Source organism: Cyprinodon tularosa, unplaced genomic scaffold, assembly GCF_016077235.1.
Source record: "Cyprinodon tularosa strain WSP-4 unplaced genomic scaffold, ASM1607723v1 ctg1206, whole genome shotgun sequence".
Lineage (NCBI taxonomy): Eukaryota > Metazoa > Chordata > Actinopteri > Cyprinodontiformes > Cyprinodontidae > Cyprinodon > Cyprinodon tularosa.
Genome location: NW_024038011.1, coordinates 22,123 through 49,060, shown reverse-complemented (window position 1 = coordinate 49,060; position 26,938 = coordinate 22,123). Strand labels below are relative to the sequence as shown.

Here is a 26,938-nt window from a genome sequence, read left to right as displayed (position 1 = left end):
AGGCCACCGCAGACCAATTGGAGAATGTACTGCTGTGTTCAGAAAGAGAGCTGCCTGAGGTGGAAAGTTTAAAAGAGTGTGTGCGTCCTGCCGTCCCTCAGCAGAAGCATCAATCAACATGATCCCCATTGTGCTGGCCTCGGTGCTCATCGCTGGCGGTAAGAACATCTGGTATATTCTATTCCTGTGGTTAATTGTTTCTCTGTGTTGCATTTGCTCATCAGTAAACAGTGAGCAAGTCCTTTGTGTGTGAATCTTTGTTGAGGATGAAAATGCTGCACTCTGCTTCATTTACATGTATTGAGATATATATATATATATATATATATATATATATATATATATATATATATATATATATATATATATATATATATATATATATATATATATATATATATATATATATATATATATATATATATATACATATTCTGAAAATATGTAGGCTGAAGCAGAGTGTGGCATTTTCCTCTTTGGGTGTGTGTGTGTGTGTGTGTGTGCGTGTGTGTGTGTGTGTGTGTGTGTGTGTGTGTGTGTGTGTGTGTGTGTGTGTGTGTGTGTGTGTAAGGGTCACTTATATCTCTTATTATTTCAGCCCTTGGGTGCGGCACCCCTGCTTTTGAACCCCTGACTTCCCGTGTGGTCAACGGAGTAGATGCCAGGCCCCACAGCTGGCCCTGGCAGGTATGCCCTTGTGCACACATCTGCCTGTGTTTTTATGTTCACTTTAATGACCCTCCTGGTTCAACATCTCGCTGTCAGACATCCAACTCAGTGACCGTTGAAAATCCTGCAATTAAGTAGACATTTTTTTTAAGTGTTAAATCATGAATCCGTACCTTCCATCTAAAGAAGGACAGCCCACCTCTTTGCATATTTCTCCTGATGCCTGTTTTTTAGATCTCCCTGCAGTATGAAAAGGATGGGGAGTGGAGGCACACTTGTGGAGGATCTCTGATTGCTGCCAACTGGGTCATGACTGCTGCACATTGCATCAAGTAGGAACAGCTGAATTACACACAAAACAATTGCAAGGAGACAATCATCATTGCACGTAGCCTACTTATTTCAGCTTCCAAAGGATTAATTCTCCTATAGAGAAATTATTCATCCTATTCTCCTCTCAAAAGCTGAATCAGACCAAATTGATCAAATTGTTAAACTGTTTACTAAATCGTCCAATATGTTTACATTTGGTTTCAACTGTCCTTTTTTTCTTCCAAAGCACCCAGCTTTCCTACAGGGTGTTTGTGGGCAAGCACAACCTGGTTGAGGAGGAGGCTGGCTCCAAGGCCATCCTGCCTGAGAAGATCATTGTCCATGAGAAGTGGAACGCCATCTTTGTAGCTTTCGGGTAAAAGTACAAAGAGGGAAGAAAATCTCATTCTCTCTTTGTCAACACAACAAAGAAAGTCAAAGTACAGACTTAAATAAATCATTTAGACATAAATTCATTAAAACAATCAAACCCAATTTTTAAATCATGTAACAGATAGTTTATCTGTCTTCAAACATGTTGAACTTTCCTCATAATTTCTTGAAATAAATAAAGTTTTTACATTAAAATCATTTGAGCAAATTTAGATATTGTAGTTTATTCTTATGGTTATGTTGTCTGAGCTAAAGTTACCCAAGGATATGTTACTTATGTAGGATATGTAATTTATGTTTTTATTTGTTCCTTTTTTTTTTTTAGCACTGTTGAACTTATTTTGCACATTAAAATAAGAGGAAATGGAATGGAGAAAGGGAAAGATATGCAGTATAGATCTCAATAGATCAGCAGACAATCCTCAGACTGCTTTATTTAGGACTCGGTATATGAGTCTACCTCTACTTTTTCACCGCACCCTACTCATGTTTCATACATTTCTGAATCCTTTAATAGTGGACATAATTAAGCAGTAAAGATTTCGCCTTAAGTCAGTCTAAAGTTGCTATTTGTTGTTCCCTAAAAATACATATCTTTTTATTTGCTGTTCTGGATTGGAGTTTCAAGTATTTCCAATGATAAAGTAAAGTAAACATTCTCAGAATACCGTTCTTTATCTATTTACCTTTATTCCTTTTGATGACATAGGTTGGGCCGATTGTTAAAATTTTAGTCTGACATAACCATATTTGATTTAGCTAGAATTGAGAGAAAAAAAAAAGGTTTTAGGTAAATGTTCCAAAAATTAATGATTAAAGGTAAAGTAGGTAAGGCGGCTTAAAGTTATATTTGACTTCATTGCTGAGCTTCTGTTAAACCAGTATCAAAATTTCTCAAAATAGAAACAATTTTGATAAAATGACTGGAAAATCTTTTCAAAACAGATAGTATATGTAATCCTTTTCTTTTAAACTAAGAATTGATAAATACTTTTGGATTTGATTAGATTTTTTAAATCCCTTTGACCTCCTAACCTCCTCTGCCTATTACTAATATTAGCCCATGGAACAACCAACAGAATAACCTACACTTTGAGTTGTTATGTGTGGCTGAAGCGTAACATACTGTTTCTGAATCATAGACCAGTATGTTTCCAGGGCTGCAATTCATTATTAACAATGGCCTCAGGGTTAAGCAGCTCAGGTCATTACTAAACATGACTTCAGGATTACACCTTTTGGACTATTTTCAGATTAACATACAAATAAAATTTGTAATAATCATTGTGAATACATCTTAATAATATGACATGTAAATGTTTACCTAATGTTAGTGGGATATTGCATATTTGGTATTTTAAGCTGAATAATTTAGTATATAAACTTAGGTCAAACTAAAATAAATTAAACATCCTAACTGTTAGTATGTGGAAATAATCATTAATAGTAAAATTAATATAAACATGTCAGAAGCAGCTTTTTGGTCCTCTGTTAAACGTCATGCAAACCTATGAGAAGCACACTAGAAAGAGCCAATATCTTCAGTTCAAATAAAAACAAAATGTTTAAACGTTTGGCAACCATTGTCATTGCATTTGATTACAGCACTTATTCCCTTATCTGGGTGTCTGAGGTTGTGAAAGTTGATTCTCTCTCAGCCTTTGCCTCTTTGTCTGTCTCCCTTGCAGTAATGACATTGCTCTGATTAAGTTGTCCGAGAGTGTGACTCTGAGTGACCAGGTGCAGTTGGGATGTATCCCCGCTCCTGGTACCTTGCTGGACAACCTTTACCCCTGCTACATCACTGGCTGGGGCAGAGTTTACAGTAAGTTCCTGCGGTGCTCATATTTAGAGCAAGTCTCTGAAAAGTCTTTACTTCTGCTCCATTTGCATGTTTAGGTCGAGTTTAGCTACAGTTGTTGATTCATAAACAGTGGGGGTTAACCTGAACATTTGGGGAAGTTAAGAAGAAAATCACCTGCATAAGATTTGAGCTGAAACTTTTCAGTGGGGGGATTACTTCTAAATTGAAAATTTGGGTCAGACTGTGAGTTTTGCTCTCGGGGAGCTCCTGTAAAGCAGCTTTGACAGCCAGTGAGTTTATGTGTATGACGGTAATAGACTCTGCCTGTGTGTTTTAGCCGGAGGCCCCATTGCTGATAAGCTGCAGCAGGCTTTGATGCCTGTGGCTGACCACGCCACCTGCTCCCAGTCTGACTGGTGGGGTATTGCTGTTAGGACCAGCATGGTGTGCGCCGGTGGGGATGGAATTGTGGCTGGATGCAACGTAAGCGTACACTTTGCATGAGGAGCGAGATGATTATTTTATCAGTTATGTGTTTTGTTTTGTTTAGTCCTTCAAAATGGTTGACCATTACTTGCACAAGCTGGGTTTGAAGACATGCAAAATAAACCCACAATGTGATTCAGCTGAAATGAAAACAGAATATATTTCCCTCTTAAAAAATATTTTCTGTCCTGACGCCAAAAAAATCAACAAATGTGGTTCTTGTGTCGCTGTTTACTGCAGCATGACTCGTGAATCAATCATTTTGATAGTGATTTTCCTTTTTTTTCCCTTGCTAGTCAGTCTTATAGCTCCTTGAGTTGAATTAAACATAAATCTTCTTTCTGAATGGATTGTTCAGGGTGACTCTGGTGGTCCTCTGAATTGTAAGAACTCTGAAGGTGTTTGGGAGGTCCATGGCATCGCCAGCTTTGTGTCTGGCCTTGGCTGCAACTACGAGAAGAAACCTACTGTCTTCACCAGAGTCTCCGCTTTTAACAGCTGGATTGATCAGGTACAACAATGGACAGTCTACATTGCAATAGAATAATTTTTAGTATTCATAACAATTTATAAAAAGCAATATACTGTATATTTCTCCAAAAATAAATAGGGCCTCAGAAAAACAAACACTATTCACAAATTAAATCTTATCATCAGTCGGCTGCTTGAATGAGACTGTTACATTAAGTGCTACTTTACAGAGCACACTTATTTCATTGAACCATATGTTTAACCTAAAGATATTTATTTATATTCTAAGGGAAGAGCTAAAAATATTTAAAAGAGTAAAATGTACCATTACAGTCTACAATTAGTGTTCAGGGTTTGTGAGCATAAGTATTTAGTTGATCAATAAGGCCATAAATTCAACTTATAAGCATATTTATTTTTTCTCAACAAGCAAAAATAACTGATATCTTATTTTTCAATATCTAATTGTATTAAAATGCACAAGGAAGTTTTTTAAGTTTCTGTTAAGGGATACTAAAAGGGGATTTTAAGTGAAGCAAAATACATACTGAGTACAAAAATATTAAAATTTTACAGTCAGAAAACTAGGATTCTAACAAAAATATAAAAGAATTTGAGGTATATTTTTGTTTCTTTCTTTTTTAAACAGTTAGTCTAACCAAAAAACACTTAACATCTTCTCCTTGTTAACAATATTCAGATATGATCGCTGCTGCTTCACAATGTCCTCCCTTATTTTCCAATGCAAATTATTACTGGCTGCAGTGCAGATAACCACCCCGCATAAACATGACAGTGTTTATTCTTTATATTAAGCATAAATTGCTATAATGATGTCCACTACGGTCGAAGTCCCTTTCAGATTAGCTGATACTGTAGGTTCACCCTCCAGGGTTAACAGAACTGGCTTTGGACCAAAATAAGTTAATAAGAGAATAATCAAGATAACGTAAAACTCCGTGAATAATAGTCCTGATTTTACATTGAGGATTCTGGTAAGCATCAAATATAAATCCTTAGATCCAGCTAATGTTCTACACAAAATAATTAAAAGCCCACAAGAAAAGGTTTTGCCTTTTTAGATACACTGTCTATTTTACCTGGACATTTTTATGGATAAGTTGTGAGCTGTCTGTCTACAAAGTTAATTTTTCATGTTTGATGAGGATTCCTTTATTAGTGTCATTGTTTTATTGCATATTTACCATTAGAAATATATATAAACAATAACTAATACATCTAAAAAAAAAAAAAGTGGGATCTTTTCATGTGTCGAGGGACAACAGACACGTACACATAATCCTTAATAGGCATTTTAACTTCTTAAAATAAAATACTATTTAATAAATTCTGTACTATTTTAACACTTAATATTTTTGCCTTCTTTTTTCTAGGTCATGATGAACAATTGAAGACTGTTCAAATGAAGAGCAAGTGAAGAAAGTTAAATGTCAATAAAAGTACCTAAAAACTGCATCTGCCTTGAGTGTATTTTGCAGTTTAAGATACAGTTGGTAAATGCATATTCACATCAAGTGAAGCATATTTAAATATTTATTCTTTATGCTTGCTGTGAGCATCCATATTAAATGAAATGAGGAGGCCAGCCTCCTGGATTGCCAGAAATGAAAACAGTATCAAAAAGTGCCCAGCAGGTGTCCTCACAAACTCATGATAGAAAATTGCTTCTGACAGCTTTCCCAATCGGGATTTTGTGCATGATAACCAATGTTTCTGCATGAAAAAACAGCACCAGCAAACAAATGTGACTCACATCACTTTGCAGGGTATTAAAAAGCAGACAAAAATGAAATTCGAGATTTGAATTAAAGTGTAAGATGAGATGCCAAATAATGCTGAGTTTGATAAGACTGAAAGCTGTGTGCATAAAAAAGGAAATGTGAGATACACATCTAATAATCATGCATGAAACTGACCTGTTTTGCCTCTGAACCCTCTTCCATTCCCATGCAAGGGTGCAAGGTTTATGAAAACCTTAATATTCTACCGCAGAGGAGAATATTTCCTCATGATACCTGGGATCTGAAAATGCAGAAGCCCAATATGACAAGGTCATGATTACTATTTCTATCTTTTCTTACTCTTTATCTCCCCCAATATCAACGCTGTAATGAGATGTGGAAGAAAGAGTAAGTGGGGTGAAGACTGAAAAAGAAATGAAATTGCCTCCCTCTGCTTTCTTCTCGCTGTCTCTCTCTTTCTCTGTCTTCTCTGCTATATTCAGTAAAAATACACACAGGAACACTTTAAATGTACTGGGAGCGAGGAAACATCTTCTCTGACATGAGATGAAGTGATCACACATGACACATAGTATTTGAGTGAGTAATAATGATTCTACGTGTGCGGTGGGATGCATGTGTCTTCACAGTAGAATACATTACGAGCAGCCTGCATAAGATGCATGGGGGCACAGAGCTTCTCTGCATGTCCATTACTGTATCTTTCCCATCTTCTGATACAGTGTATGAATCATTATATCGTAGCTCAATAAATCGCATGTCAGAGGAAGCATTCAGTGGAGTGTCAGTCTCTGTCCACATGATGTATAGTCAGTCCATTCAAAGCTACTGCTCATGAAAAGCCTGACTTATATAGTTTTATTAATGCAAGGCTTTTTTTCCCACAATGCTTTCAGAAAAGTGAATGCAACACTGATTTTAAATAATCTTGCTAAGGTACTTATACTCCATTTGACTGATTTTCACATTTTGATGAAAAAAAAATTGGGAAGGAAACAGAGGTGTCAAAAGTATTAATGTTTTTTGCTCAAGTAGAAGTATAAATCCTACTGTTTAAAATAAACTTTTTAGAGCTTAGAGTATCAACTTAAGCTTTTTACTAAAGTAAAAGTAGAATTTTAAGAAATGCAGGAAAGTTTGTTAAGGACAGGTGCTTTACTTCACTGCCCTATTAAAGGAACATTTTTATACAATTCTGGATGATAACTTCCTTAGACTTCATTTTCGTAGTTTTATAACTAATGGCTACACTATCAAATTCATTTTATCTTGAAAAATGATTTATTTTTGCATATGGAGAACTATTTGGTGTAGCACCAAGTCCAAACACCAATTAATTGTCTGGATAAAACAAATTATTTTGATGGCTTTTATTTTTTCTAAATACCAACAGGCCATAACAAAATGAGCTCTAATGAAACAAGACTAACGAGTCTATCTCTAAAATATGAGGAGTAGAAAGTAGAGATAATTGCAAATAAATGTATGGAGTAGAAGTAAAAAGTTGTCTAAAAAAAATTACTCCAGTAAAGTAGAGCTAGCCAAAATTTCTACTTAAATAAGGTAACAAAGTATTTGTACTTTGTTACTTGACACCTCTGAAAGTAAATGTATATATATTTTTATTAAATAGCAAATCATCTAGAAAATATGCCTACATTTCTTTACTGTCCCATTTAGACACTTTCTGTTAATAAGAAAATTAAATCCAGGGGAAGAAATTGCATTCAGGTATGAATTAATATTAATTTAAATTATGCTGTTTATTGAAGGACTCCTTTTTTCTTTTAGATCTTTTGCAGATAAACAGCACTAAAAAGACCAATCATAGATGTCCTGAATAAAGTTGTAGACTTAGCTGAGGATTACATCTAAAAACGATATGACAGGCTTTTAACTTCTCACAGAGCTCAGTTCAATCCATCATCATAAAGTAGAATCAATATGGCACAACTGCAGCAGGTCATAGCTGTCCACCAAAACTCCAAAGCTGGGATAAGCTGTTGACAGTTCAAATCTAAGTCATGGACTATATAAATCTGCCCCCAGTGAAAAACTGGCTATAAAAAAAGCCATTGTTGTGAAAGAATGTGCTTTGGTCAAAAGGATCAAGAAGACTTTTGTGGGTTACATGCAAAATATAAATTACATAATAATGCTAACAATCCACATCAGCCTGAGCATATTATCAATAATGTTCAACCTGGTGGGAGATGGATGCATACAGGTTACACTGCAAAAACGTCCTGATAATGAGTAATAATGTCTTAAAATAAGTGTATTTACCTTTAATTTCTTTAGGAAAATAAGATGATCTGCCTATTAAATTAAAAATGTTTACCCCTAAAATCAGCTAAATATATTATTATGCACTTGGAAACTGCAGTTGTTTTTTCTTATTTCAAATGTAAATTGTCTTACTGCATTAGTAAAGTGCCCTGCTTACCTGCTCACTTTAAGAGAAAATGCACTTATTTTAAGAAAAACTGACTTACTTAGATTTACACTTTTTGTATTGTTGTTTAAGGGGAAAAAAGTATAACAGGCGGTAAAAGGATCTCATTGGGGAAGAAGTTTGTCTTCAGGAGGGACAATGACAGGAAACAAACTGCAGAGCGATACAAGACAAGTTTAGATTAAGGAATCAAAGCAGAGTCATGTCTTAGAAAAGCTGAGTCAAAGTCCAGACATGAATACAACAGAGAATTTGTGACAAGTGACTAAAAAGACTGTATTGATTCCCTCTAGTTAAAACTAAGTTGTTGTTTTGGGGGGTTTTGTGAACAGGAATCAGCAGAAAGTAAAGTCTCTAGATGTGTAAAAGTGGGACACAGATAATCCCAAGAGACTTCAAAGTTTTTAATGCAGCAAAATCACTTTGTAGGGGTTCTGGAAAGTATTGTCTTTAGGATGTCGACTACACACATTGTTTAGACTTTTCTTTAAGAACTGTTAAAACCACAAGTTATTCCACCTCAGCTTCACATTAGTGTGCTACTACTTTATGTTGGTTCTGTTAAAAAAATCCCATTAAAGAAAATGAAAAAAAAAATCAGTTGAGGAGTGACACAATGTAACACATTAATTTGACTATCAGGACAACATACACTGCTCAAGAAAAGTAAAGGAAACACATAAACGACACTTTTTAACTTCAATTAAATCAAACTTCTGTGAAATTAAACTGTCCACTTCGGAAGCAACACTGATTGACAATCAATTTCACATGTAGGCAATTAGTAAGACACACTCAAAAAAGTACTGGTTCTGCAGGTGAGTGCCTTTGCTTTTTGGCCGAAGTTTTGAGTGATTTCCCACTCATGGTAGCATGAGATGGAGTCTACAACCCACATAAGTTGTTGAGGTAGTGCAACTCATCCAGGATGGCACATCAAGGCTAGCTGTGTCAAGAAGGTTCGCTGTGTCTGTCAGCGTACTGTCCAGAGGCTGGAGGCACTACCAGGAAACAGGTCAGTACATTAAGAGACGTGGAGGAGGCCGTACAATGGCAACAATCCAGCAGCAGCACCACTACCTCCGCCTTTGTGCAAGGAGGAACAGAAGGAGCACTGACAGAGCCCTGCAAAAGGATCTCCAGCAGGCCAGAAATGTGCATGTGTCTGCACATATGGTTAGAAACCGACTTCATGAGGACTAATGGCGTAACTATCAATAAGAAGATACTGCAGTTGCTCAGGGGCCCCCGACCTCTTACAGGCCCCGTCAATGACAGCTGGTTGGCCCCCTGCGCAATCATGGCCTAGGACGTCATAATGGTGCAAAAAGTCCCTCTTAAACTCACCTGATACTACAGTAATTTGTCTGACCGGACCTTATTTATTCCCTAACACATGGCAGATTTCAACATGATGGTGGACTGTTTTAACACAACACCAATAGCAAAGCAGACAGTGATACTTTTAATTACTATATTAATAACTGTGTATAGTTAATTAGACGGTTGGTAAAAAATATACTTATATATGTTTCAAACAGCAATAAACATCTTAAAAGAACTACAATTATATAGAAAGAAGGTGGGGAAGGGGTGTTCTACTTCATATGGGGTCCACCCAGATAATGGGCCCATTGTTGTGTCGTTACGCCATTGACGATTACCATATTAGGGCCCAACATCCACACAGCCCAACAACATGCAGGACGCTTAGCATTTGCCAGCGTCCTCCTAGGTTCCACTTAATGCAGATCAATGCTAGACCTCATGTGGTTGGAGGGTGTCAGCAGTTCCTGCAAGGTAAAGCCATTAAAGCTACGGACTGTCCCCAGACCTGAATCTGATTGAACACTTCTGGTACATCATGTATCGATTCATTCACCAACTTCATGTTGCACCACAAACTGGCTAGATGTTAGCAGGTGCTTTAGTCCAAATCTCGGAGGAGATCCCTCAGGAGACCTTCCACTACCTCATCAGGAGTATGTCTAGGCATAGTGGGGAGGTCAGTGAGGCATGTGGAGGCCACCCACAATACTAAGCCTAATTTCGACCTTGTTTAAGGACATTATATCAAAGTTGGATCACCCTTTAGTGTTTTTTTTGCATTTTTATTTTGTGTGTGGGTCCAAATCGAGGTCTCGATTGGCTAATAAATGTGATTTCCATTGATAATTTGTGTGTCACTTTGTTTTTCAGCATATTCAACTTTGTTCAGAACAAAGTATTCAATAAGAATATTTCATTCATTCAGATCTAAAATGAGTTAATTGAGAGTCCCCCCTATTTTTAGTAGTGTATATTGCAAAAGTATTTCTGAGTACATTAAATCATTGAAACATGAAAAAAAAGTTGAATTACATGTGCCATTGATTCCAGTTGCAACAGGTGCAGTGGTCATATAATTCCCTGTGATCATTAAACTTTAAATACATTTTAGCACATAATTCTCTCAGTTCTTGAATTTAATTAGATATTTTACATTTTGTACTACATTTCATTACATTTATTAGGATAGTATGTCATCAGCCAGCTGTTGGAACGATAGCCACTACATTCAAATTTAATTAAAATGATTCAGCTTTTAAAATATTACGAACATGTGGGGTATAAAATTCTCCATGATAAATGTAAAGGGACTGTGCCCTAGTGAATCCTCTTTCTAGAGTGAGCATTGGGAATGTTGATGAGGCCTTAAAGGAAGCTTTGTCTCTGTCTGAACTCAGGGTCATGGTACTCCCCTCTCCTTTTGCATTCACACACACATGCCTTTCTCAGTCACTGTGAGGACAAAAAGAGTTTTCAGCCATTAATTCCAAACTTAACCTCTAAAACAAACTTAATCTTTGGTCTAAACTCAACCATAAACAATTATAACCAAAGTTAAAATGAAAACTATTCTAAAACCTTCTTATTTTAGTATCTCAGAATACCCCCCAGTGTCTGGAACTAAAATGGGTTCTTATAAAGATAGATGTACAACTGCACACACAGACAAACAAAGGGAGGGACAGAGCTGAATCCCCCAGGGACACCCTGCTGCTGTCCTGAATACCAATGAGGAAAATGGGAGGCAACAAGTGTGAAATTTCAGCAGCAGCTATTCAGCTTTAGGGTCCTTGTTTTAGATGATACAAGGCAAAGAACAAGATTAGACTTATTTAACTTTGCTTGCACATTATACTGTTTAGTTTAACATTTACTGTAGAACATCATTGTGCAGTAATTCGTGAAAAAACGAATAAGAAGCCCTAACCTACTTTCAATGGTATTTTTATGAAATCTGTCATTTAAACTCTTTACTCATGTCAAACGTATATATATATATATATATATATATATATATATATATATATATATATATATATATATATATATATATATATATATATATATATATATATATATATATATATATATATATATATATATATATATATATATATATGTATGTATGTATATATATATATATATATATATATATATATATATATATATATATATATATATATATATGCCACTGTTCAGCAAATCAGCATGCATCTTGAAATCAAACTGTTTCAAATCAGAAATACTTTTAATCATTGCCGAAGATACTGCACCCTAAATGTTGTTGGAGTTCACATTACGTAGATTTCTTGAATAAGGTGTGTAGATAAAGATGGCTGTGGGTAGGACCTCATGCCTGACAGTATAAAAAACCCATCCATCTGACTAAAGATGCTATGTTCTTGCATGACATGTTGAATGATATGATACATTTTGCATTTTATAAAAAATCCTTATCAACCCTCATGCATTCTTACTTGTTATCTGTGAGCTGTGTTGCTTATACCATTCATGATAATTCTCTGGTTAAACAAAATCCCAATTTATTCCTGAATTCATTTGTGGCAAATGGTGATTTCTGAACAGAATGGCTTTCTCCCCAGTATGGCATGATTTAGTGGGTACAACAAGGTAAAAGAACCAGAGTTCTTTGTAAACCTTTAATTATACCCCAATACTTCCCCTTAACATGCACCCACCCACAGCCACACCTCTTTAACTAAGTATACAAGACTGGAGTAAAAATACTATGATCTTTACTAAAAGGGTCAGAGCAGACTCTGCCTGCTAAAAAGTGTAGGGTTTTTGGAAGGAAGGGGCACTCCTTTAGACCCACCTATATGGCATATACACAATAACTTTAGCAGTGTCAAAGTATCACTTTCAGAGTACATTTGGTCCCACTTGGAACCATTGTTAAAATAGAATTGTACATAGTGTATATCTTACTCCAGTTGTTGATAGAATAACTCTTAAAAAGAGTCAATGTACTTTGACACTACATATTGAACACTGTGGAATTTACAGTGTAGTTTGTTGGATTGAAAGCTTAACTACACCTGAGTGGAAGCAATTAGATTAATTCATCTTTATGGTGGCCCTTAGGGGTCAGCAAACCTTACATCTCTGAACTAGGATGCATCCTGATCATAGACTGTAAAGAAACACCTTTAGAAATGACAAACCTTCCCAAGGTGAGACAATAAGCTCTAAATAAAAAATATGATTCTTATGAACTTTAAGATTCGTAGTTTATTTCTTACCTTTTATAAGTCCCCATTACTTCCACATACAGCAAACTTTTCTTATTTTATTTTTTTTACACTGCAGTGCAGGTGGTAGCAGAAAGACGTGAGCGAAAAACATCACTTGTTGGGCAATGCCTCTAATCCCATGAAAAGCAGAGCTCCATTAGTGAAAAACTGTGGCACCCTTGGTGCACCAAGCAGGGTTATCACAGTGTCTTTCTCCCAGAAGTCATTAAGAAATTCAATAAGCTGTCTATTTTTCTGCTGAATACATTCATTATCATTTGTAAATGGTATGTTGCTGTTTTTAATGCACGATTATACATGCACATTTCTAGATTTGTAAAATCAGAATACAAAAAGGGAAATTTTCATTTCTTCTAAGCCTGTGGTTTTCTGATAACTGTAAAATATTTTTTCTTCTATTGCACAATGTCACCATTCTTATCCCTAAATTACCATGGTGTGAAAATAAATTGAATAAAACCCATGGAAAAATAAAAATATTCTGCCGAAACTGTTAGCTCTCCTTTTTTTACAATTCATTTTTCAAAGCTATTCATTTGAAACTGTGACAAGTAGAACATTGAAGGATGGAGCAAAGTAAAACTGTGCTTCAACCAAAGGGGGCATGTTTTTTTGTTGTTGGGATGTGTGTGAGGCTGTTGGTGGGGGGTGGTGGCCCATGGAACCATTCTTGAGAAATTCACCCCTTTCACTGCAAAAAAATCAAAAACTAGATGAGTAATTTCTTCTTAAAATAAGAGTATTTGTTCTTGAATTGAGGAGATAAAAGAGACGTTTTGCCAATGGAACAAGACAATTTACATTTAAAATAAAAAAAACACACAACACAACTGCTTTGTCTTATTTCAAGTGCATATTATCTAGACAAAGATATTATTAGACAGTAAACTTTGAATCAATTTGACGGTCTGATATGGTGAACTGTAAAGTGCCTTGAGATGACATGCGTTGTGAATTGGCGCAAAATAAATAAGCTGAATTGAATGGAATTATCTTATTTTAAGAGTTACACTGAGCAGGCTGCACCGCTGCCTTGCAGCAAGAAGGTTCTGGGTTCGATTCCTGGACCGGGGTCTTTCTGCATGGAGTTTGCATGTTCTCCCTGAGCATGAGTGGGTTCTCTCCGGGTACTCTGGCTTCCTCCCACAGTCCAAAAACATGACTGTTAGGTTAACTGGCCTCTCTAAAGTCCCCTTAGGTGTGAGTGTGTGCGTGAATGGTTGTTTTTGTCCTGTGTGTCTCTGTGTTGGACTGGCGACCTGTCTAGGGTGTACCCTGCCTCTCGCCTGTAGACAGCTGGAGATAGGCACCAGCACACCTTGCTTAATCCCTAGTGGGATTAAGCATGTCAGAAAACGGATGGATGGATGGATATTTTAAGAGTGAATTTATCTACTCAAATCAATGGTAAATACACCTAATTTAAGACCTTTTTTACTTATTTCTAGATCGTTTTTACAGTGTTGACACTTTGATCTAAATTGGTGAACCTTTTTACAAAATAAAAAAATTCTTAGACGTAGAGTAAAACCAATCTGTAGGCTGCTATTTGACCTCGGGTTTATTTATTTATTCAGCTTTCTAAAGCCACTGGTGTTCACGCAGAGCTATTTGGTTTCCCTACATTATTAATAGCCATCGTTTTGGCTGCAGCTCCAACCTTTGACGACTTACAGGGGTGACGAGAAAATACCCTGATCGGATGTTCCAATCAGGAGCGACTGTAAATAGAAAGTCAGTAGTAAGATACAGGGGAGGGGAGGGGGGTAATGATGACGATTATGATGATCAAGCCACGCTGACAACAGCTCCTCCGTCTGTCGCCCTTTTGCGTCTGTCAGAAACCGAGGATATCGCGCCACTTTGACCCGATTAGGACTCTGAGTTGTTCCGCTGAAGCGCAGCGAAAAGTGCGCACCTGGTCAGCGCCGCCTTATCCTACACTTAAAGTTTTTGCTCCTTTAAGTGAAGAATGAAGCTTGGCGTGAGTTTGTTTTGCCTGGGGAATATGAACTGAGCCGTGCAGTGAAATACCAGAGGAAACATCAGGGAGGACAACCGGGTGGGTGAGCTGTGAAATGTTTGTGCGCTTCAGTTTCAGTGCGTTTAAAAGACATATAACATACAAGAGGAAACACTTCAAATGGACAGTCTAGAATGCCTAAAGTGTCAAATAAGCAAATAATATGTTATTCATTTACATTTTAAATTCCTAACTCTAATACTTTGTTCTAAATACTTATTGTAGATGTGCTATAGTTAGGGCTGCAACTAACGATTATTTTAAAAATCGATGAATCGGACGATTATTTTTTCGATTAATCGATGAATCGGACAAAAAATATTTTTTATATTAACCTCTTTATTCCAAAATAAACATTTTAGACAGAACAAACAAGCACACAAGTACAGGTTGCTCATTAACTTTACTGGTGTAATATGAAAAATAAATGTGTTAAAACTACACAAACTTACATGAGAAATGTAGCTGTACATCCACAAAATATAGGCTACTTTGTTTCATAAAGCGCAAAAAAAGACAGGCATTTTTGTTTTTAAAGCCCCTAAGGAGTTCAAACAATAGGCCCCCCCATTTCAACAAATTAGTTTTTTTAGACTAGAAGAGTTCTGCCTTTTAAGACAGGAAAGTATAGCAGTTAAAGTTGCTACTTGAGAAAATACTGAACCATAGAGATAAAAATAGCCCTGTGATTCAAATTATAAATTGTATTTGGAATAAAAATGAGAGAACTAGGGGTGCTAAAAAACACATCCTCCAAAGACAGATATTTACATGGGAATGTGGCATATAATTGACATATTACTGATCTTGCTGGATTTTATTCTGCTTTACTTCCATAAATTGCAGGATCTTCTTTACTTTATCTTTGCCAGAAGATTTAAACTTTAAAAGCCTTGCCCTCATAATTTGCAAGTTAATTTATTTATAAAGTAAATATAAACGCTGCTTAAGCTAATTCAAATGAAATTAAAAGTAAAATAAGTAGCCAACCTTATCACTGTCTGTAACCTACTAACACGGTAAGGAAAGCATCAGATGAGCTACCTGAGAAACTAACGTTACGTTTCCCCACTTTCCCCACTTTAAAACCAAACAAACACTGCACCTGCGGCGCTGACTCGCTCTGCCATATTTTTTTTTCTTCCTCTTTCAGTCAAGAGGCAGTGATGACGGCGCGGCGGATGACGCAATAATCGCGCGACACAACTAATCGATGATGAAATTCGTTGCCAACGCTTTTAAAAGTCGATTTTTATCGATTTTATCGATTCGTTGTTGCAGCCCTAGCTATAGTGCACCAAAATATGTCAAACAATAGTCAAATGGGTATAAAAAATAACTAATAATACTGCAAAATAATTAACTGTAGGTATATATTTGTGTTATTAAATTGCTTAAAGAGTTTTACACTTTATATTTTTCAGGCTGACTCCATCTTTCCTGTTAGAGGTTAAGTGTTTGATACCATTAACAAAAGAAAATGCTGCTCCACCTTAAATGACTTACTTCAATTGGTAAGAAGTAACTGAATCAAGCTGATCCAACGTATTGTTTTATTTCATAAATTGGAAAATTAAATACATTTGGGCAAATTCAATTACCTGTTACCAATTGACACAATATATTTAAGTTGGTGCTGCATTTTCTTTTTAGAGTGATGTATACATTCAATATAGCCTACTCTTTTTTTTATCAAGGCATAGCAGGAAGACAAGTGCTGATAACATAAGTGGAGAAAATACAAGAATGGTACATTGCAGTGGCATAACAGAGGAAAGTGAGGACATACTAGATCGATATTAATGATGTTTAAGTTTAAATGGAAGTCAAGTGAAACTCTAAATAAATGAGAAGGGTTTTCATCCACATTATTAAAAAAACAACAGGATTTTAGCAGTTTTCTGGATCCTTTTTCCATCTTGGCAGAGGATTCAAATTTAATGCTGCTTCTTCAGTTCCGTGGATGCAGACTTGATCTAAACGACTTTTGTGGACCTGAAGGTTGAACTAGCCCAGTCTTTAAAGGAATAGTACACCCAAAACATGATTAGCCTTCATTTTCTACTCACCCCCATGCTGAACAACACTCTGGAGTACTTTTTTGATATCTCAAATGCATCTGGAGATCTGGGAGGCTTCTTGCTGTCTGCTGACATTCAAATAATGGAGGTCTATGGCGCCCGAGACAGAAAGGCCCATAAAAGTCCATAAAAACGTGTCAATATTCCTCCATACTGCTCGTCCAATGTATTCCAAGTGTCCTGAGTGGGTAGCGTCCATAATTTACTCGAAACGAAGTCATTTAGAATGTTTTTAGAGCATAAACAGTAGTGTATAGGATTTCCTAATAGCGCCCCCATGCGCGCTCACGACGCTACGGAAGCCGGCAGACCAAACCAGCGCATTCAGCTCGGCAAAGAACTCATGCTCTTCCTCAACACTGAAGTCCTCAGACATTTTTCTTTCGTTGTTTCTTTCTTTGCACAGGTAAACAGCACATTTCTTCTTCTACGCTTGCATTATCGGCAGAGCAGACGCTGAATGCGCACTTCCTTCCGGTTTGGTCTGCCGGCTTCCGTAGAATCGTGAGCGCGCATGGGGGCGCTATTAGGAAATCCTATACACTACTGTTTAGGCTCTAAAACGTTCTAAATGACTTCGTTTCGAGTAAATTCTGGATGCTACCCACTCAGGACACTTGGATTACATTGGACGAGCAGTATGGAGGAATATTGACACGTTTTTGTGGACTTTTGTGGACCTTTCTGTCTCGGGCGCCATAGACCTCCATTATTTGAATGTCAGCAGACAGCAAGAAGCCTCCCAGATCTCCAGATGCATTTGAGATATCAAAAAAGTACTCCAGAGTTTTGTTCAGCATGGGGGTGAGTAGAAAATGAAGGCTAATCATGTTTTGGGTGTACTATTCCTTTAATGTATTTTTGTGCCAAGCAATTCAGTTATTTCTAAGCTAAGGTAATATAAAGTCTATATAATCTCAAATACAGGGAGCCACTGTATGATCTTTAAAACTGTGGTAATTTTCTCCATCTTACAAAAGAAATGGGTTTCTGATAAGATAAAACCATAAAATCTAAGTGAAAAAGTACTTAGAGTAAATAAAATTATCTGTCAATGCACCAAGATAATTTGCCTTGACAATATGTCTTGAGATTATCGTGTAAAGTTTGTCACTAAAACAAAAAAATTAAGTATTATAACAAGATAAATTATCTTAACAATTGAATCTAAAGTTGTTCAACAGAGTGCACCATGTACAGGTTACAACTTTTGACAGTTAAACCAGTTCAGTTTATAGTAAACAGCAGTGAATCACTATTTACTGTTCTTCCCAGCTACAGAGTCACAGAAACAGTCAGCATCTTTGCCATAAACACTGAATCTGCATAACCATAACAATTTAATCAGTGTCCTTGAACACATACTCCACTTCCTCCTTCCTCAGTAGCAGATAGCTTCATGGTGTTGCAAAGTTCAGCTAGTACATAGTTATTAAACAGTTTTATTTTTTATTACAAAGTAAAAAGGTCTTAATTGAGGAATTTTTCTCAGTTTTTTAGGATCCTACTTGCACACCCAGCCAGATTAAATCTGATAGCCCAGGTGACCCTGCAGGTGACACTTTTATATGGACTCTCCTGTTTTCCATGTGGTCATATTGAGCATACAGCACATTTGCATGCGGAGCCCAAACATGCACATGGATGCATTACATACGAAGCATTTACATCTGATTATTTTCATGTTTACCCAACAGCCATTACATCACACAGTGTCACTATTCATACACAGAGGCTAGCTTTCGTACTATTGTTGAATTACAGTGTTTTTTGTCTCCAGTTTCAGACATTATAGACATCAGAGCATGTGACTGCTTACCGCTGGATCCAATCTTCGTTTTGTCTGCGGCCTTTAGAAGCATGTTTGCATGTGGTAGCAGTGGCACATTTAAACGCTGGGATCTTTTAACCTTTAAATCAACAACATCAACATTTAAGCACTTTCACTTCTCTTTCACTTAACTGGGAGACTGACACATGATTATCAGGAACGATGAGCTAGTTGAAGTGAATCCTTTAGCAACATTGTTTAACCATTACCATTTGAACATTGCAAAGCCTCACTTTTATGAAATTAAAAAAATACAAAAAGCTTAACTACAGTAAAATCTAAAATTCCATTAAACATTTTTTAAGTTTTATCTTTACTAAAATGTTATCTGTGGACAAGCAACCTCCACCACAGTGGAGAATTGTACAATGTATAAATTATTTTCGGGGGAGTTTTTACAAAAAAAATGAAGCCAATCTTAAAAGTGCGGAGTACATTTGTGTTCCAACCTATTAAATTCAACATTTAGTCATAACATTTAATTGTTGAGATTGCTTAAGAAATGTTAAAATTTGGCTCTCTGACTCTGTCCCATTATGTTAAGTAAATAATTAGTCGTATTTGTGCTTTGCAGCCCCGCTCATGGCTACTACAGCTTGGTATGTTCAAGATGTGTGCCTGCAATAGCAGGGCACTAGCTTGAATGCTACTAACTTTTAACTTAATCAGTTCAATGCTCTATATTCATCACCAATTGGACTGTACATGTTCTACATATAGAAAGCAGGAGGGATCACAAAGGCAGGCAAAATGTTCTCTCTGCCTCTTTTTCTCTTTCTCCTTTTCTATGGCTTTCACTGATACAACAAAGAACCATTTTGGCACAACTGCGGTTGCAACCCTTTTTAGATATTCCAAAAGCTTTGCTCTGAAAGAAACAGTAACCTTTCACTATCCCAGCTGTGTAAAATACTGAATGGGGTGATGAATATCAATCACTAAAGTCTTGCCAAAGATTCTTAAAGTAGTTGGACGTAGATAAAAACATGCATACTGATCTAAATCTTTCAAAAGGACTCTGTCTTTATGTTAAGTCCAGTTTTTTCTAGATACCTTTTGAGGCCTCTTTCCTCGCAGATTCTCCTGTATTTAGTACTATTCATAATCCTGACTCTGATTGGTGTAGGGCCTTATCTTAGACATGTAGGAGTTCTTCATTTTTTGATGATTGCTCTGTAAGATGTTCCACATTCTTGATATTTTTTTTTTTAACCAAACTCTCCTTCAAACTTCTATAAACTTTTATTCTTTCAGTCTGGTTTCTTTGTTGGACTTGGGTCGCTGTTTTTTCAGCACTGTTTTCTAACAAAAGTCTTAGGCCTATATAGAGTAGCCTGATTCATACTGAGATTAATTTACACACAGGCAGACTCAATTCACTAACAAGGAGAGTAAAGGGAGCTGACTTCAAATGCCCTTTAACTGCCATTAAATATATATTTCTATAATATTTTAAAATGAGGTTTCCTTTTGCTTATATTTTATTAACTAGATAAGTTTGACCAGGAGCTATGAGTTGTATTAGATTTTATCCAGTGGAATCAAAGGAAAGAACTTTTGATAGAGATGGGCTCCACAATTTGTCATAAGTTAAAACATTGAAAGCCATTTATTAGTTTAATTTAGCTTTATAATTATGCACTAATTTGTGTTTATGCACTGAAGTTTTTTCTTCTCACAAAATGTGGAAAACGTTTAAATGGTATGAATACTTTTACAAGGCTGAATAATAAAGTGTGATTTCTCTTGCGAGTGAAAGCTAATGAGCCTTTTAATGATCCAAACATGAGCCACGATCACTTTGGGAAGTGTGCATTTGCAAAGAGTGCTACAATTTTAGATCATGAATAACTGTGCGACTCGCCTTGTCATGGCCCACTGATTGTTTGAAATTAAAATGAGTGCGCCAACAGCCCTCTGTTTTAATATATTTCTCAAACTCATTGGTTTCCCTCACCTCAACAGTATATACAGACTTTTTCTCATCACCTCCGTCTGTCTGACATCTAATATCATAAACATTTCTCCATAAAGGACGAAAACTGTCATCTCAATATTTAATGTTTTCTCAATTCAGACCAAAAGAAACTATATGTTTCAAAAACTGGCTGCAAAACTGTGAGAACAGTTAAACTGACAGTTTTGACAGTTAGTGATTATGAAGGAAATTTTCCCTCCACAATAATGCCACCAGCATCCTGAGAGGGGACCCATCTGCTCCAAACAGAGAGCAAGTTTAGAAGCTGGCAAGCAGATCAAATGCATCACTGCCACTTTCCACAGCTTAGTGATCCATCTTTATTTGGCTTGGTCATAAAATGCCTATAAAGGGAAGGATAACTTTAAAATGACTCCTGAACATCAGGAGGCGACTTGGACTGTTGCAATATTGCCACCAGTTGGGGAGAAAAAGGAAATATAAGATCTCATTAGAAATGCATTAGGACGGAAGGGAGGAAAGCTTTGAGCTGTAGAGACGAGCTAGCATTCTTTTATCTATTGAACTCGAAGTAGGAAAATATTCACACTTTTCATCTCACTGATGTACCAACCTTTTTCCTCTCTCACTGTATTGTTCTTTCCCACCAATAAACCTCAATTGTCGATTTAATATCAACCACAAAACAAATATTTTCACAAGCTTTTAAGCTGGAAATTAGTCAGTGTCATTCTGAACAATTGCAGCTTTTTTTAACAGTTAAATAACTTTCTTACTCTCCAAACAGATGAAGTTATAACTAAGAGTCTTCTATATCCATATGTTATTTTTACATTTTTATAAGAGTTTTCTTGACATGGGGGTGGGGGAGGGGGTGCAAATGCCACAGAAAGACTACTTTCTCCTTAAAATAACCCTTTTTTACAGCCGTAAAACAAAATGTAGGTTGCTCCATATAAAGTACCTGTTCAGAATAAAGCTCAGAGCCTCGTGACTAACCGTTAGGGAGAAGGTAATCTTTACCAGAGGACTTAGCATGTCTCTGTCACAGGCAGGTTTGCTGTTGCCAAGTGTGTCACTTTCACAGAGTTCCTTGAGAAGTATTCATACCTGTTTATTTGTAGCCACAATGTAAGATATAGTTTGGATTTCATGATCAACCAATACATTGTAGCGCATAGTTGTGCACAAAAGAAATGATTTATGGTTTAATCCATCAACAGAAAATAGCACAGCACAACTCCAGACCTACTAACACAGGGCTGTCCACCTGAACTGACAGCACAGGAAGGAGGCATTAATCAAGGAAGCACCCAGAAGGGCCAAGGAAAGACTGGAGAAGCTGCAGAGATGTAGAGTTTGAGCAAAATAATCTGTCTGTGGCGAGAAGACTTTCATTAAAGGAAAACCAGAAGAGTTTCCTTTTGTGGTTTGCCCAGTGCCAAGTAGGCATCCAGCAATCATGTGAAAGGTGTTGCACTGGATGGACAAATTTAAACCTTTTTTGGCCATATCATCAACAGTAAAAAAAAAAAAAAATGCACATTAACCCAAGTATGGAATATGGTTATGCAAACATTGCTGCACAAATGCTTTCATTAATAAAGACAGAGCTAAATACTGGGCAATCGATTCAAAGACAATGAATAAGAAGACTTCTTATCATCTGGTGCTATGTGTTGTAGGTCAATGGGTGTGGTAGCTTGTTTGACCAGTCTGGAGTTTTACTACACATATGTAAGGTAACATTATTCATTTGGAAAATTTCCATTACTACAGTTTAAGTTAAGGTAGTGGGTAAGGAAAGTTACTAATCTTAGTTTCTTGGCTTAAAGGGATTAGATCACCAGGTAGCAAGAGAAACTGGATTTGCCACAGACAGAGTAGAGTAGAGGAGCACAGCACTCATGTCAATAATGTAACAACACAACTGCTAATGTGACTGCCTCTTTGGGCATAAATGTAAGTGATTTGTAAGACTTGTTGTTTTCGACTTTAATATTAATAATAATAATAATTGAACTTTATTGATCTCACATTGGAGAAATGTATTTCTGCATTTAACCCATCCCCTTGGGGAGCAGTGGGCTCTTTTGCATGGGGGTTAACTTTAAGGAAAATAAAACTTTAGAAGACATCCTTATCCTTAGGGACTCTTTCTTGTTTGTTTGCTTTTTGTATTACAACAGATGTTTACCTTAACATGCATGCATGGCTTTAATGGTTAATACAAAATCTGCAATGGTTAATACAAAATCACCCATTAGAATGACGAAAAATCCAGATCCAACTCTTAAGTGAGAGTTTTCTGCAAAACCTGAGGATTGATGTTCACTGTCCAACCTGTCTCAGCCTATTCTTTTTTGTGAATAAGAAAAAGGGAAAACTTTGTCTAGCTCTGAAAAACTACTGGAGATTTGGAGATGTAAGTGCATTAAAGTTGGTTCTACAAGGTTTTAGGTTTATGGTGCTGAATACAAATACACTGCAAAGCCTTGATTTACTTTGTGTGGATCTTTCACACAAAATTTCAAATATAAATGTTAGATGTTATGTTTATATCGTGAGATCTATAAAGTTTCAAGTATTATGAATATCTCTCTAATGATCTGGTTTAGCTTCTACAAAAATAAATCTTGTATGGCTATTTATATGAATTTCTTTTCTTTCCACTTTAGGGATGATTTCCAGAAATGATGAGAGTAATGGGACACCTTCACTCCTCCTCTGAGGCTTAATGCGAGTGCTGCCCAAGCATGGAGCACGATCTGAGTATGGGTCTGTCTCTTTGGGCAGTCGTGGCCATTGTTTGCAACTCTGTTGTGGGTCTGCTCATCCTCATCCTCTTTGTTGTCCTCTACAAAGCCTGCAAGGTGCCCTCAAATCAAGAGAAAGTCCTGTTTTTTGCTGCAAGGCTGGACCAGAAAACAGCAGAGGAGAAGTATATACTGACTGCAGCCTGACAGAGATCCTGAAAATTTGTTAATATGATGAAAAAAAAGGCAAGTTAGTATATCAGAAGTGGACAAGCCTTTGCAAGCTTTTCAGTTTTTCTCCCCCTCCTTCTGCATTGGGTTTTCACCCTGTTTACAACTCTCCACCATCATCCCCATCTCACCTGTGACATTCGGTAGAGCTCAGAATAAGCTAACTGAGTTAAGATTTGAGGCAAGACCAACAGCAACAACAACAAACGAGGCCCAAATCCTCTTATCTCCGCTGTGCGTCGCTGGGACTGTCCATCTGTCAGTCGGTTTGGCCGGCTCCACACAAGCAGATCTCCATCTCCTCCTCCTCCTCTGCTCCAGCCTTTCTCATCTCTCCACGCAAGACAGCTGAGAGGATGTGGAGATTGAAACAGCAAAAGTGCAATGAATTGCAATATAGGAGTTGGGGTTTATAAGGCTAGTTGAAAAGCAATGCAATTTTTTTTTAGAAAAAGCAATAAAATAAATAGCTGTGTAGCTCCCAAGCAGTTTGCAGTTTAACTGCGGTGCTAATGATGGATGCAACAGAGCAGCAAACACACACAACAGGTAGATACCCCTGGCCTGAAGAAGGAGGCAGGGAGCACAGACATTGCTGCAGGTTGTCTCTGTTATACGACAGATGGAGATAAATTCTGGTTTATATTTGGGGAGAAAGGAGATAAAATTCAAGGGAAGAATTTGAAATAGGACACTTTGATGTTTTGTTGACGGAAAAGAGAGCTTGAGGGCTCTGTTTGACAGTCTCGCACTGATCCAGCCCCCACCGGATTAAAACCCGCCGCAGAAGTAAAACTTACAACACGGTTGCTTATGTTCTGCTGTGCCTTTCTTTTATTCTTTCAGCTCCTATAAAGGCTGAGCAAGATGCTTATGGACAGGCATCATCAAGGCTGACTGAAAATAAAACACATAGCCTCAATTTTCAAAGTAAATGTTATTTCTGTTGTAACAAAGCTTGTGAAAAAGTGCAGCATTTACAGTAGATACTGTTCTTCTTGTTAAACAGGTTTTGTTTTGATATATTAAAGGGCTCTGTGAAGATATGTGAATTGTAACCTCGCATACTTATGGATTTCAGCTCAATGAGACATTTATTCCAGTTGTATTTTTTGACCAGCTCTCTATCCTATTCTTACTGGGAGGAGAATTTCAAGACTTTATAAAATGACTGTTTAGTGATGACTTATTTATTCCATTAATCCATAATACCGAAACATTTGTGGAAATTATGGAACTCAGTTTCAAGTTTGTGTCTTTTTTTTTAAATGAATAATTTAATTCCAAGCCTTATCAGTTAAACATTACTAACTTTTTTTTTAATTGCCAATAAATACAAATGTTAAGAGTGATACTTTGTAGTTTTTAAGCTTGCAATATTATATATTTATACTTTTCTATTTTTGAGTGATTGTATTTAAATAAAAAAAAAAACAAGTCTTAATGTTTCTGATTGTGTTTTCTTTCTAATTTCAAAGTATTTTGACTTGAAAGTTACTTATAAGGGCTATATTCAATGTTACAGGGTTATTAAAAAATTTAGCTGTTCCCCTTATAGAATCCTTACATGATTCAACTGTGTAGGTTCTTTGGACACTATAAACCCTATAACATTGTGTCATTTTTTTATTTTTAAAAATAACTTAGTCTTGTACAAATGCACTCCCCCCCCCTCTTCTTAGCCTCAGCAGAAGTTGCATGGATAATGTAACATCATGTAATAGTAAATCTATTGTAGTTAACTATGAGCTTAAAGGCAACTCCAAACTTTTACCTTGTTTGTATTTAATTATGAACTTAAAGGCAACTCCAAACTTTTACCTTTTTTTCCTCTTTTTTGGCTCTGAAGTTAACTTGATGTTGGATACTTCTAATGATGCATAACCCAAGTGTTCTTGACCTTAAGGTCATCATCTGATGAACACATATTCTATTTCTTGTTGGATAAGAGTTTACATGCCCCTGTTAACAGGAGTTTGAGAATCTTTTTTCCAAAAGTCATCTAGATAACCCAATGTTACCTTTTATGTAACACTGAGTTATCGTTATCGACAATTTACAATTGAGGCCATTTCTGTTTTTTTATTACATAATCATAAGCATTGAATCTATCAGAAGTGTGACTTCCTAAAAAAACAATGTGCTCTTGCAGTATTTTTGGCAAATTGACCTGAAAAGTTTTTCTGCTATACCCTGATATCTTCACTGGTAGATAAAGTGTGGTCTGCTGAAGTCACAAAGGAAATGGCATTTTAACCCTTTCTAGACCAATTCATTGACTTGGTTTCTCAATTGCTCTTAAGGTTCTTTGGGTCACTGGATGATTTATTGCTTCCAGAGATCTTTCATACTACTTCATGTTGTCAGGTAGGTTCTAACTAAGTGTTTTTGGATCCCACAAAGTTGTAATAGGGCATGGATCGCTATTAAAATTGAATGGATGAATGTGATAGTTTACTGTGAATTCATGAATTATTAAGGGGATGAATAATTTTTCATAGCCAGACAATGTTGATTCTGAATCATTTTTCCTTACTCTACAAAGTAAGTATGTTATTTAAGTATTTTTCATCTCAAGGTGTTTCTTCTTTAACCCTAAAATTTGCATTGATTGATTTTATTGATCTCACACTGAGGAAATTACTGCATTTACAAATCAATTTGATATGTAAATTTTAAAATTGTGACAAAAAACAACATAAACTAGAAAACATTTGTACATCTACTAATATATATTTTTTTACATCACTGTGTAATGTCGTTGCAATATTTGCCCTTTGGCTGAACAGCAGAGCCTGAACTAAAATAAAAGCTGACCTCATGTTGCCTTGCACACGGAGATAATCAATGTTCAACATACTGCTTGCAACTGTGACCCAGTTCCTGTTGTTAATCAAGCAGAAGCGCTTAATCCTTATCTTGTAACCACAACCCAAAGTTGTTCTAATGGTTTTGCAAATATAAAAGGCGTATATCCTATTACTGAATGTTAACATCATCCAACAGATAATATAGCAATAAATTAATCATATGTCATCTGATATTGAGACATTAACAATTGTGGATTTTTAAAATAACTTGTGCATATTCTGATCTGGGTTTACTACTGTTTTTATATTT

General features: G+C 36.3%; 1 protein-coding gene and 1 long non-coding RNA gene across 2 annotated transcripts; both read left to right on the top strand.

The window, feature by feature from the left end:
• On the top strand, positions 1-5,611 carry ela3l (elastase 3 like). Its single transcript, XM_038274800.1, has 8 exons — positions 1-158; positions 599-687; positions 904-1,001; positions 1,229-1,357; positions 3,063-3,199; positions 3,516-3,661; positions 4,023-4,175; positions 5,530-5,611. Exons 1-8 carry the CDS (start codon positions 119-121, stop codon positions 5,545-5,547), a joined length of 810 nt encoding a protein of 269 aa, XP_038130728.1. The 5' UTR covers positions 1-118; the 3' UTR covers positions 5,548-5,611.
• A 9,056-nt stretch (positions 5,612-14,667) lies between these two features.
• LOC119776396 lies at positions 14,668-25,240 on the top strand. Its single transcript, XR_005279777.1, has 2 exons — positions 14,668-15,019; positions 23,510-25,240. It is a non-coding gene; the product is annotated as an uncharacterized LOC119776396 (long non-coding RNA).
• The last annotated feature ends 1,698 nt before the right edge of the window (positions 25,241-26,938 follow it).

Coding starts and splice junctions, on each gene's coding strand:
- ela3l (XM_038274800.1), top strand. CDS start 119: ATGATCCCCATTGTGCTGGCCTCGGTGCTCATCGCTGGCG. Junction 1,002..1,228: donor ACTGCTGCACATTGCATCAA/GTAGGAACAGCT, acceptor TTTCTTCCAAAG/CACCCAGCTTTCCTACAGGG. Junction 1,358..3,062: donor GCCATCTTTGTAGCTTTCGG/GTAAAAGTACAA, acceptor TCTCCCTTGCAG/TAATGACATTGCTCTGATTA.